The sequence below is a fragment of the Narcine bancroftii genome, chromosome 5, assembly GCF_036971445.1.
Source record: "Narcine bancroftii isolate sNarBan1 chromosome 5, sNarBan1.hap1, whole genome shotgun sequence".
NCBI classification, from domain to species: Eukaryota; Metazoa; Chordata; class Chondrichthyes; order Torpediniformes; family Narcinidae; genus Narcine; species Narcine bancroftii.
Window position 1 is genome coordinate 127,651,652 of NC_091473.1, and position 14,291 is coordinate 127,665,942.

At 38.6% G+C, this 14,291-nt stretch overlaps 1 protein-coding gene across 5 annotated transcripts in view; it reads right to left on the reverse strand.

Moving 5' to 3' along the window:
• Positions 1–14,291, reverse strand: part of LOC138763961 (putative ferric-chelate reductase 1) — a 68,482-nt gene that overhangs the window by 38,534 nt on the left and 15,657 nt on the right. For 4 of the 5 annotated variants that reach the window (XM_069939031.1, XM_069939033.1, XM_069939034.1 and 1 more), the window contains exons 4-5: positions 11,184–11,272; positions 1,346–1,496 (exon numbers count right to left, since the gene is read on the reverse strand). In XM_069939031.1, the coding sequence (XP_069795132.1) occupies positions 1,346–1,496; positions 11,184–11,272 (240 nt within the window). The remainder of the gene's footprint in view (positions 1–1,345; positions 1,497–11,183; positions 11,273–14,291) is intronic. The other variant, XM_069939032.1, reaches the window with a different exon arrangement.

Here is a 14,291-nt window from a genome sequence, read left to right on the forward strand (position 1 = left end):
ATGATGGACCCTAAACTGCTCACAATAATCCAAGTGAGGTCTCACCAGTAACTTCACATCCCTGCTCTTACAGTGTATTCTATTCCTGTTGAACTAAACGCCATCTCTGCATTTGCCTCCGTCACCACTGACTACACCTGCAAGTTTACCTTCAGGGTATCCTGCACAAGGACTCCCAGGTCCTTTTGCATCTAGGAATTTTCAATTTTCTCCCTATTTAGAAAAGAGTCTGCCCATTTATTTCTTCTACCAAAGTCCATGACCAGGTACTTTCTGACATTGTAATCCATTTGCCACTTCTCTGCCCATTCTCCTAATCTATCCAAGTCCTTCTACAGCCTTGCTGTTTCCTCATCACTACCTACTTTCGGATCATCTGCAAATTTGGCCATAATCTAAATCATTAATATACAACGGAAAAAGAACCATTAGCAACTGGCAACCAACCAGAATATGGTCTCTGTATTCCGACTCTCGGCTTCCTGCCAATCAACCAATGCTCTATCCATGTTAGCACATTCCTATTATACCATGGGCTCCCTTGTCAATTACCTTCTGAAAATCCAAATACACAACATGCATTGCCTCTTGTAGAAGCAAGAGTCTTTCTAGTTTGTATTGATGTTGATTAATACATCAAATAGGTTAACACATTAATTAATCAAAATATAATACATAAATGCCACTTGGTTAATGTATTTGCTGGGTCGGTTCCAGATACCCAAGGACAGTGAGGGGGGCCCAGAATGTGTGTTGCCTAGCAACGATAGCCAAGCTAAAATTCCACTAGCCTGACCAAGAACAGCAAGTGAGTTGCCTGATAATATCATCCTAGCTGATAAATTTCTAACAGTCTTCTTTCTCTCTGAAATCATCTGATTTACAAGAATTAGGGGAACTGAAACTCTAAAAATTCCTGAGGGGAGAGGAACACTTCTGTTTGACTGGTCCACAATATGGTGCAACATTGCATTGCTTAAAGCTGATAGGATAATGCTTTCCGCCTAGCAGGTGACTGCTTTGAGATCAATCATGTCAGATAGCGTTGGACAATTTAAACCCATGTGTTTACATGTTTGGAGAGCTTCCCCAATCCTCTGTGGAGGTCATAGACCCTCTCATAGGCCTGTGCAAAGGGAGTTGGCTTAAAGAAAAGTTTGAGTTCTTCATTCCTCAGGAGAGTGAACTGCTGATTGGGACCTCACCCCAGAGACACCGATCTTCCACACTCTCCCTTATCTGGCCTGCTTGTCATTTCTTCAAAGAATTCCAGTAAGTTTGTCGAATTGTCAAGTCATTTCAATAATATACATGAGGAAGATTAAACAATCCTGTCTCAACTTACTGCGTCCAAATTTGAACCAGCAGTGAAGGCTAAGCCCACCTGATTCTGAAAGGAAGTAAATGGAGTCACAGAGGAGCCAGTGACCATACTTTGAATGATCTGGGATTTCACTCCTATCCAGAATGTTTCCTTTGTCATCACAAAAGTAGCTCTGTACATAGACAATTAAAAAAATAACAGTTACTTTGATACAACTGCTATGAACATTTAAACAGCTGGTTCATGAAATGTGCAACCATAAGACTCCATGTAGTCAAAATTCATTCTGATTTGGTGAAAAAAAAACCCAGGAACTATAGCTGGGCTCCAATGGAGCTAACATTTAAACACGTTAAACATATTAGCTAGTCTGATGCACAGAACTACTCAGAAGCAGCATACCATGGACCACAAAGATCAGCTACTTGAAGAGATGCTTGTCCTGCACACATGGTTTGTACAAGTAAAAACACGAGGGCCTTCCTGCTGGTTGATGATGAGGTAGCAGCTTTTTGAAGTTGCTCCATTTTACTTTACTGGTTCCACCCTTTTTAAAACCTTATTCTTAAGATCGATACTGCTGACTGAATTTAATTGGATTAATGACTGTAATTGTCTTTAACATGGCTACAAGAAGATGCTAGAAAAGACAATCCTCTTGTGTCTTTAGAGCCTATCATGGATTTGCTTTGATAACATAAAAAAGAATCCTCTGATGAATTACAACTCAGAAATGAATTTAAACAGATGTATTGCAAAACTGGATTCTTTTCAAAACACCTTTGAAGAACATGATCAACATATTCAAGTTAATGAAGCATTCACAACTGTTTTGGATGGAAGAATGGATGATATGTAAAAGCTCTGTAAAAATTTATTCAAGATTAATGAAAAATTAACCCAGAAGATTATTAATCTAGAAAAAAGTAGAAGAAATAATTTACAAATTCTGGGCTTGGAACTGAGGGAGGCCAGCCGGCTACATTTCTTATAAGTTTTCTGTCTAAATAGTTTGGATCTGGAGTTCTGCTGACTCTCCCTGCGATAGATGGTGTACATAGGTCGTTGATTCCAAAACCACCTCCCAGTCAGAGATCTCGATCAGTTATAGTGTGCTTTCATTAATTTCAAACTAAGGAACTTTTATTACATGAAGCTCGTCACAAAGGAAGAATTGATTACAAAGGCCAGAAAATTGGTATAGTTGAGAAGATTACTCATCTGAGGTTATGAGTGAACATGTTAAATTCAAGACAGTCATGTCGGAATTGTACAATCAAGGTTTTAAGCCTGCTCTGCTTTTTCCAGTGCACCTTCAGATTAAACTGAAGGACAATTCTAACAAGAAGCCCTGAAATTCTTGGAAGAACAACTGCCATCTCTTATCTGTCCATCCGAGTAGCTGTTTCTTCTCTAATTCTATCCAGCTGAATCACTTCTTGAATTTGTTAAATAATAGAATGAGGCCTTAGTGTTTATACATTTTGATTAGAGTTTTTTTAAAATATTTAAATCTTTAGCTTATAAATTTTAAGCTTCTTGATTCTGAATTAACTATTTAAATTGATATTTTAGTATTTATGTATTCTTTACTTCAAGGCTGTCTTTCTTGTTATTAATGGCACTATGTGTTATTAATATTATGAAAACACAATAGTTTTCTCAGTCTCGGTTCTTGGCAAGTAATTGCACTAGCCATTTGGTCTTATTTGGAACAAATTCAAGGTTTCATTATAATATTGGAGTTTTGCCAGCAAGAAATTTTTTGGGGATGGGTAATTTTGTTAGCAGGATGCTGTCTGTCTATTGGTCAGCTTTTTGGCTTTGGGTGGAGGGGGAGCTTGTATCTCTTTGGAAGTTTTGGCTTTGTATAATCACACCCGTTTTTGTCTACTTTATTTTCAGTGCTTGTTCAGTATAATTGAAATAAATTCCCTATTTACTAGCTCTTTATTTTTTTAAATTGTTAAATGAATCAAGTTGTTGAGTTACTTAGTTTTAATGTCAGAGGGTTAAATCACCCTGCAAAATGAAGTAAGATTTTTTGTTTATATTAAAAAACAAGGTCCCAATTATATTTTTGCAAGAAATGCATACGCATAAAAGTGACAACACATGTCTTTTCAGACGATGGAACAGACCGCATTTTCACTCATCACTTCAGGCCAAATCCTGAGGGGTATTGATTTTTATAGATAATCCAATTCCCTTTGTTCAACATAACATAGTATCAGATACAAATGGTCCTCTTGTTATGGTGACAGGGAAATTGTATAATAAATTGGTGGCGTTTGCTAATATTTGTGCACTGAATGTGGATGGCCCTGGATTTTTTGAATGTTTCTTTTGATTCTTGCCTGATCTGAGCCTTTAAGAGACTTTAACTGCCGCTGAGATCCAGTTTTAGATCGTTCATCTTCTAAACCAGCCACTTTGAATAAATTGGCTTTATTCATTCTATCTTTTTATTAAAATGTGGTATTATTGATGTCTGGCTTTTTTCCCCCATCCAGAAGACAGGGAATATTTGTTTTATCTACGTTCACCGTATATATTTGCAGATTGACTATTTTTTATTGATAGTCAAATAATCCCACTAATTCGATCTTGTCAATACAAAAATGTAGACATTTCTGACCTTGCTCCTGTGTTACTAATATTTCCCATCATCGTCAAATAAATATACATTGGCATTTTAATTCAATCCCACTCTCTGATAAGGAATTTTTAAAGTTCTTGGAGGAATAAATTACTCTTTTTTGAAAAAAAAATACTGTGGAAGAAACTTACAGTCTTATTGCTTGGGACACCTTTAAGGCTTTTATTAGGGAACGAAGCATCTCTTATACTGCAAGCATTAGGAAAAAGAGACTAATAAAGAGAAAAAAATATTTAGCTAACCAACTGAAAAAATTAGATGAAGGGTATGCTCTCAATCCAGACCCCATCTTATATAGATGGCGTGTTGAAATTAAAACTAAATATGACCTTCTTTTAATGTATCCAATTGAAAGCAAACTTTTAAAAGGTAAAAGTCAATTCTATATTCTTGGAAATAAAGCAGGTAAACTATTGGCTAATCATTTAAAAGCTTCAGTAGCTAAACAGCAAATCAAAGAAATTCCTAAAGCTAGTGGTGTTATGAGAACTGATCATTTAGAAATAAATGATACATTTAAGGAATTTTATTCTAACTGTATAGCTCCAGCTCTCCTAAGCATAATATTATAATGAATATTTTTTTTTAGATCAATTGAATATTCCTGTGTTATCTGCTGATAATCAAAGGGAATTGGATCAACCTGTTTCCCATTAATAAACTGCTGAGGCTGAGCGTTCATTACATTCTGGGAAGTCACCAGGTCCTGATGGATTTCCCAGAGAATTTTATAAGGCTTTTTCCTCAGTACTTACATCATACCTATGTATTTCCCACCCCCCCTCCCCCCGATTCTTTTAAACTGGGCAAGTTATCACAGTCTTTTTACGAGGCTTCCATTTTTCTAATTCTTAAAAAGAGTAGAAAATTAGTCGACTGCTCTTCATACAGGCTAATTTCTCTACTCATCGTTGATACTAAAATTCTATCCAAAGTTTTGGCTCGTAGACAAAAATATTTCGCCATTTATTATATATGATGATCAGACTGGATTTATTCTTTTAAAAAAACATTGGTACTCCCATTTCAATGTACACTGTTTATTAAATAATATATACTCTCTTTCTAAGGAGGTTTCGGAATGTGTGATATCTCTGGATGTGGAACTAGACAAAGATGCCCTTTAAGTCTGTTGCTTTTTGACCTGGCTTTTACAACACTTTAGTTATCACTTTTCGAGAATCTAATGATATTACTGGCATTTTAAGGAAGGGAACAGCCCACAAAGTTTCACTTAATGCTGATGGTTTATTGCATTTTATTTCTAATCTTGAGACTTCATTTCATTCAATTTTCAGGTTATAAGTTAAATTTACATAAGAGTGAACTTTTTCCCTTGAATAATTTGGCACCAATATTAATCTTACTTTTAAAATTGTAAGAAATCAATTTAATAACTTGTGCATAACAATGACTAAAAACTATAAAAACATTCAAAGAAAATGTTCTCACTTTAATAAAACATGTGCCAAGGGCATTATCAAATTGGTTGCCCCTTTCTTTATCATTGGTTGGTCGAATCAACTCTATTAAAATGAATATATTACCTAAATTTATATACCTTTTTCAGGCTTTCCCCGTTTTTATTCCTAGATATTGTTTTGCCTTGACTCAATCTTATCTTCCAATAAAGTCCATCTATATAAACTTAAAAAGAATGGAGATTCAGCCTTACCAAACTTTAGGTTCTATTATTGGGCAGTCAATGTATGAAGTCTTATGTTTTGGCTGTATTCCAATATAACATAACATAACATAACAATTACAGCACGGAAACAGGCCATTAGGCCCTTCTAGTCTGCACCAAACCAAACACCCCTTTCTAGTCCCACCTCCCTGCACAATGCCCATAACCCTCCATCTTCTTCTCATCCATATACCTGTCCAACCTTTTCTTAAATAATACAATTGACTCCGCCGCCACTATTTCTCCCGGAAGATCATTCCACACAGCTACCACTCTCTGAGTAAAGAAGTTCCCCCTCATGTTACCTCTAAACCTCTGCCCCTTAATTCTTAACTCATGTCTTCTTGTTTTAAACTTTCCTCCTCTTAACGGAAATAGTCTATCCACATTCATTCTGTCTATCCCTTTCATAATCTTAAATACTTCTATCAAAACCCTCTCAACCTTCTACGCTCCAAAGAATAAAGACCCAATCTGTCCAATCTCTCCCCATACTCCAGATGCTTAAACCCAGGCAACATTCTGGTAAACCTTCTCTGCACTCTCTCCACTCTGTTTATATCCTTCCTATAATTAGGCGACCAGAACTGCACACAGAACTCCAAATTAGGCCGCACCAACGTCTTATACAATCTCAACATCACCTCCCAACTCCTATATTCCATGCAATGATTGATAAAGGCCAACATACTAAAAGCCTTCTTCACCACCCTATTCACGTGAGTTTCTACCTTCAGGGAACGATGTACCGTTACTCCTAAATCTTTCTGCTCTTCTGTATTACTCAATGCCCTCCCATTTACCACATATGTCCTATTCTGATTCTTCTTACCAAAATGAAGCACCTCACACTTATCAGCATTAAATTCCATCTGCCATTTTTCAGCCCACTTTTCTAAGCAGCCCAAATCCCTCTGCAATCCTTGAAAACCTTCTTCATTATCCACTATTCCACCTATCTTAGTATCGTCTGAATATTTACTAATCCAATTCACCACCCCATCATCTAGATCATTAATGTATATAACGAACAACAATGGGCCCAATACAGATCCTTGAGGCACACCACTGGTCACCGGCCTCCAACCTGACAGACAATTATCCACTACCACTCTCTGGCCTCTCCCTTTCAGCCAATGTTCAATCCATTTGACTACCTTAAAATTTATACCTAAAGACTGCACCTTCCTAACTAACCTTCCATGTGGTACCTTATCGAAGGCCTTACTGAAGTCCATATAGACAACATCCACTGCGCTACCCTCATCCACATTCCTAGTCACCTCTTCAAAAAATTCAATCAGATTGGTCAAACATGACCTTCCTCCCACAAATCCATGTTGAGTGCTCCTGATCAGACCCTGTCTATCCAGATGTTTATAAGTACTATCTCTAAGAATTTTCTCCATTAATTTACCTACCACAGACGTCAAACTTACAGGCCGATAGTTGCCAGGCTTCCTCCTTGAACCCTTTTAAAATAACGGAACCACATGCGCAATGCGCCAATCCTCCGGCACTATCCCCATATCTAATGACATTTGAAAAATTACCGCCAGAGCCTCTGCTATTTCCTCCTTCACTTCTCTCAATGTCCTGGGGAAGATCCCGTCTGGTCCCGGAGACTTATCCACCTTTATATTCTTCAAAAGCCTTAAAACTACACCTTTTGTAATCTCTATATTCCTCATATTTACCCAATTTGCTTTTTTTATCCCACATCTCCCAATATCCTTCTCCTTAGTGAATACCGAAGAAAAGAAACTGTTCAATATCTCCCCCATTTCTCTAGGTTCCACACACAGTTTTCCGCTCTGATTTTCTAAGGGACCAATTTTGTCTCTAGCTTTCCTCTTACCATTAACACATTTGTAGAACTCTTTTGGATTAGTTTTCACCCTGCTTGCCATAGTTTTCTCGTACCTTCTTTTAGCTTTCCTAATTCCTCTCTTAAGATTCCTCTTACATTCAATGTATCTTTCAAACAACTCCATGCTTCTTATATCTAATGTACGCCTCCCTTTTTCTTCGAACCAAGTTTCCAATATTCCTTGAAATATGGGTATTTTTGGAATCTAATTCTATTACAAAATCTTCTATTATTTCTCTTTTCAGATCATCGCTTCCAATATCTTTAAATGAATTAACTGATAACCCAGTAGTTAAACATACTTTGAGGATCTGGATACAATTTAGGAAACCTTTTGATTTACTGGGATTTTCTCTTTCTCCTCCTATTTTTTTCTTATTATTTACTTAAACATTCCATGATTGATGTAACTTTTAAAGAATGGTATAGATTGGGCATTAAATATTCTAAAGATTTATTTATTGAACAACTGTCGGTGAAATATACTTATCATTTTTATTTTGTTATTTACACTTTAGAGATTTTTTGTGATCTCAATTGCATACATTTTCTTAGAGCATTGATAAAAATTTAATAGATGTAATATTTAATTTCCAACCTTTTTATCTTCTTTTCTTTGGCTTGGCTTCGCGGACGAAGATTTATGGAGGGGGTAAAAAGTCCACGTCAGCTGCAGGCTCGTTTGTGGCTGACAAGTCCGATGCGGGACAGGCAGACACGATTGCAGCAGTTGCAAGGGAAAATTGGTTGGTTGGGGTTGGGTGTTGGGTTTTTCCTCCTTTGCCTTTTGTCAGTGAGGTGGGCTCTGCGGTCTTCTTCAAAGGAGGTTGTTGCCCGCCAAACTGTGAGGCGCCAAGATGCACGGTTTGAGGCGTTATCAGCCCACTGGCGGTGGTCAATGTGGCAGGCACCAAGAGATTTCTTTAGGCAGTCCTTGTACCTTTTCTTTGGTGCACCTCTGTCACGGTGGCCAGTGGAGAGCTCGCCATATAACACGATCTTGGGAAGGCGATGGTCCTCCATTCTGGAGACGTGACCCATCCAGCGCAGCTGGATCTTCAGCAGCGTGGACTCGATGCTGTCGACCTCTGCCATCTCGAGTACTTCGACGTTAGGGGTGTAAGCGCTCCAATGGATGTTGAGGATGGAGCGGAGACAACGCTGGTGGAAGCGTTCTAGGAGCCGTAGGTGGTGCCGGTAGAGGACCCATGATTCGGAGCCGAACAGGAGTGTGGGTATGACAACGGCTCTGTATACGCTTATCTTTGTGAGGTTTTTCAGTTGGTTGTTTTTCCAGACTCTTTTGTGTAGTCTTCCAAAGGCGCTATTTGCCTTGGCGAGTCTGTTGTCTATCTCATTGTCGATCCTTGCATCTGATGAAATGGTGCAGCCGAGATAGGTAAACTGGTTGACCGTTTTGAGTTTTGTGTGCCCGATGGAGATGTGGGGGGGCTGGTAGTCATGGTGGGGAGCTGGCTGATGGAGGACCTCAGTTTTCTTCAGGCTGACTTCCAGGCCAAACATTTTGGCAGTTTCCGCAAAGCAGGACGTCAAGCGCTGAAGAGCTGGCTCTGAATGGGCAACTAAAGCCTTTTTATAATGGTTCAATATCTAACACATGACATGTTTTTGGGAATAAGAGAGGTTCCTTTAGATAATTTTTTTTTAAAAAAGCCTGGGAGCAGGACCTATAGTTTTTAATCTCTGAAGAAACTTGGATGGTAATTTTTAAATTGGTTAATACCTCATCATTATGTACCCGCCACACCCTCCTACAATTTAAAGTGGTCCAAAAGGTTCTCATGTTCCAATGTCAAACGATCTCATTTTTATGTGAATGTATCTCCTCACTGTGATAGATGCAATGATGGAGACGCCTCATTAATTCATATGTTTTAGACATGTTGGTGTCTTGGGAAATATTGGAATGAAGTATTTCAAAGTTTTTCTCTTCTTTTAAAAGTTAATTTTAAGACTAAACCTTTAATTGCCTTTTTTTGGAGAGAGTGGCATAACTTTAACAACATCTGATTTGCATGTTTTAGCTTTTATTTCTCGATGGTCAGGCGGGCAATGTTGCTCAACTGGAAGGATGTTGCTCCGCCTACTCATACTCAATGGCTATGTGACGTCATGTCATGTTTAAATTTAGAGAAGATTAGATGGTCAATTTCTGATTCTAATCTAAATTTTCAAACACTGTGTAGTCCCTTTTTGAAGTGTTTTCATGATCATTGATTTGGTATTTTAATGCAGAGATATTATTGGCTAATAAGGTAATCTATTACTCTGACGAGGAATTCTTTTTTTCATCTCCTTGCCAAACAGGTTAGTTTTTTTGGTGGTATTCTTTAAAACAATAAAATATTACTGTAATATAATTTGTTTAATTAAGAATGCAGCGTACCTTAGATGAACTGGGATGATCTAAGTATTATGTATTATTTTTTGATTTTTAGTATGTATTCTTATGCCCTCTGTATTTTTTGAATGTGGAATTTCAATTTCAATAAAAATATTGTGTTTGAAGCAAAAACACAATGCTGGGGAAACTCAGCAAGTCAAACGTTGTACTTTATCTCTCTCTCTCTTGGCTTGGCTTCGCGGACGAAGATTTATGGAGGGGGTAAAAGTCCACGTCAGCTGCAGACTCGTTTGTGGCTGACAAGTCCGATGCGGGACAGGCAGACACGGTTGCAGGGGAAAATTGGTGGGTTGGGGTTGGGTGTTGGGTTTTTCCTCCTTTGCCTTTTGTCAGTGAGGTGGGCTCTGCAGTCTTCTTCAAAGGAGGTTGCTGCCCGCCAAACTGTGAGGCGCCAAGATGCACAGTTTGAGGCGAGATCAGCCCACTGGCGGTGGTCAATGTGGCAGGCACCAAGAGATTTCTTTAGGCAGTCCTTGTACCTTTTCTTTGGTGCACCTCTGTCACGGTGGCCAGTGGAGAGCTTGCCATATAACACGATCTTGGGAAGGCAATGGTCCTCCATTCTGGAGACGTGACCCACCCAGCACAGCTGGATCTTCAGCAGCGTGGACTCGATGCTGTCGGCCTCTGCCATCTCGAGTACTTCGACATTAGGGATGAAAGCGCTCCAATGGATGTTGAGGATGGAGCGGAGACAACGCTGGTGGAAGCGTTCTAGGAGCCGTAGGTGATGCCGGTAGAGGACCCATGATTCGGAGCCGAACATGAGTGTGGGTATGACAATGGCTCTGTATACGCTTATCTTTGTGAGGTTTTTCAGTTGGTTGTTTTTCCAGACTCTTTTGTGTAGTCTTCCAAAGGCACTATTTGCCTTGGCGAGTCTGTTGTCTATCTCATTGTCGATCCTTGCATCTGATGAAATGGTGTATATAGCAAACATAAAGGTACATAACTAATGTTTCGGGCTTGAGTCTTTCATCAAGGTATAAAGCCATGCTGGTAAAAATAAAAGGCAGATCTAAACAGCAGTCTACTCCTCACTCTTCCCTTCTACAAACTCAAATCCTCAGATTGCCCATTGTAAAGCAAAAGATCAGGAAAAGGTGAGAAAAAAAAACACCATGGATAACTGTAAGAAGCAGGATCCCCTTTTATCAAATAAATTTGCATTGGTGGTTCAGAAAAGAAAACAAAAGAAAAAATGCAAACTCAAACTACCTGAATTTAATGTGTCCGGTATTTGGAGCAGTCCAGGTGACGATAATCTCATTCTTTTCACTTTTGGAATTGTGACTAACAGCAGAGTCCTTTGGAAAGATAATTTTGCACGAATCAGTAATCCCAAGATTAGAGACAAACTCATCTGTCATTTATGATCCTTGAATTAAAGGTTGAATTTTTTTCAAAATTAATATTAAAAATCAAGAATTCATTGATAAGGAGGCAGAATTCTAGATCTAGATGATAAGAACAAAAGTTTTTTTAAAAATTATCAAAAGATACAAACCGACTTTTAGCAGCTCAAACACCAGCAAAACAGCAAAACTCTTGAGAACATTTGAATTCCTTTTGTGTGTTAAATTCATGCATTCTGTGGCACATCCCCAGGTAATGTATCCTTTTGCTTGCTTTAAACTTAACTCGTTCAATGAAACCCAGGCAGCTTGAGTTAAAGCTGAAAAAGTACATTCCTTTATCAAAACCATGCTGACTATCTGAGTGTAGATTAATGATGATCCTCAATCGCTCCCACTCCCTGCCCCAATAAGTTCCCATCACCTGGAATATGTGCACTACTGTGGTCACCACACAATGGCAAGGACAAATTTGAACAAAGGGAGTATAGAAGAGATCCACCATAATGTTGCTTGGAATGGAGAATTACTGTTACTGGAAGATTTGGTAGGTCTAGTTTGTTTACCTTGGGTGGAAGATTGATGAAGGAAAGGCTGTGGATGTTGTCTACATGGACTTTAGTAAGGTCTTTGACAAGGTTAGTCATGAAGGTTCAGATGTTAGGTATTCATGGGGAAGTATTAAACTGAATTCGACAATGGCTGGTTGGGAAAAGCCAGAGAGTAGTGCGCTGATGGATGATTGCTTCTCAGACTGGAGGCCTGTGACTAGTGGTGTCCCTCAGGAATCACTGCTGGGACTATTGTTTGTCATCTATATCATTGATCTGGATGATCATGTGGTGAATTGGATCAGCAAGTTTGCAGATGACACAAAGGTTGGTGGAGGTGTTGTGGCCAGTGAGGAATGCTTTCAAAGCTTGCAGAGGAATCTGGACCAGCTGGAAAAAAAACAGTTGGAATTGAATGCAGACAAGTGTAAGGTGTTGTATTTTGAAAGGACAAACCAAGAAAGGCTATATACCCTAAATGGTAGGACACTGAGGAGTGTGGTAGAACAGAGGGATCTGGGAATAAAGATACACAATTCCCTGAAAACAGTGTCAGGTAGATAGGGTTGTAAAGAGAGCTTTTAGCATATTGGCCTTCAAAAATCAAAGTATTTTGTATAGGAGTTGGGATGTTATGCTAAAGTTGTATAAGATACTGAGGCCAAATTTGGAGTACTATGTGCAGTTTTGGTTACGTAACTAGTTATCATTTAGATTGAGAATGCTGAGAAGATTTACTAGGATGTTCCCCAGACTTCAGGTAAGAATGGAGATTTGATCGATGTATTTAAAATTATGAAGGGTATAGACAGAGTCAATACAAGTAGGTTTTTTTTCCACTGAGGGTAGGTGAGATACAAAGCAGAGGACATGGGTGAAAGATGAAAGGGGAAAGGTTTAAGGCCATAGGTGCTCTGTGATTAGTAAGGGATTGCTTAAGGTGTAATGTGGGTGGAAAGAAAAAGTTTGAAAACCAATGTTTTAATCGTACCTAATTGACTCGTTATGTGCACAGTTTCATAACTCCAAAGGAAATGGGCCAATGACAATTTTTCTCAAGCAAAATATTTCAGTAACAATTGGGTCAAGAGCAGTGATTCTCAACCTTCCCTTCCCATTCACATACCATCTTAAGCAATCCCTTACTAATCACAGAGCACCCATGGCATAGGAAATACTTAAAGAGGTAGGTAAGTGGAAATAAAAAGGTTGAGACCCACTGCTCTGGATTTAAAATTGGTTTGGCAATAGCTGACAATTTGCCAAACTGCATTGGACCTCGAGAAATCTAATCTTGTGGTTCATCCCACCCTGTGGGAATCTCGTCAAAGTCCTCACTGAAATCCATGTGAACCCCATAAACTGCACTCAAAATACTTTGTCAGCTCTTTAAAATTTAGTCATACAGGATCTTCCATCAACAAATCCATGCCTACTATCCCTGATTAATCCTTGCATTTTCAAGTGTACATGACAATCCTCTCATAATACCTCCACCCCCCCCCCAACAATAATTTCCCTACCACTGATGCAAGTCCAACTCGCCTGCTTATTTCTCTTATTGTTCAAGTAAAAAAAAATACAACAGTTGCAGTCTTTCAATTATTTGGCACCTCACCTTTGTCCAATGAACAAAATATCACCATCATTAACCCCTGAGCAGAGTAGAATGCATCTCATCTCATCTGAAAGATTTGTCCACATTATAATGCCTGCTGGACACCTATTAACCCCTCATTTTAAATTTAATGTGCTCTAAGATTTCACCATCCTTAACCAAAATCTTAAGGTATTCCAGAATTTCACCATCCCAACTAAAAGGTCTTTTTTCTTGAGGAATACAGATGAATAATAATAATTTAAAACTTTGCATACAGTGCAGATGGTAGGAAACCTTTTACCGTGCGATTGATCCAGGTTCAAACCCACCACTATTGGCAAGTAGTGTGTTCGTTCTCTCTGTGATGAGTATGGGTTTTCTCCAGGTGTTCACACTCCCCAGAATGTATGGGTTTGGTAGCTTAATTGAGCGGCAAGTGTTTCATTGGACAAAAGTGTCTTCTGCCAAGCTGAATTGTTAAAAATTTAACAAAGTAACAGAGGTATGTTTCTAGGTGCCATAGGTTTAGGGTATGGAGCAAGTCGCTGAGAGGACTGGAGGAAGAAATTACTTTCTTACATAGATAGTAGCTGGGATTTGGAATGCACTGCCCGAGATAGTGGTGGAGGCATGCACTTCCACAAAATATAAGTACCTGGATGAACTCTTCAATAGCTACAGCATGGACCAAGTGAGATTTGTATTGATAGGTACCTGATGAACTTTTAAACCTTTCTTTTGATGTAAAACAATGGTGGAAGGAGATCTAGACGAGTTATTTAAAAACAGTTTGGATAATTATGTAATCTGTTTCTCCAAT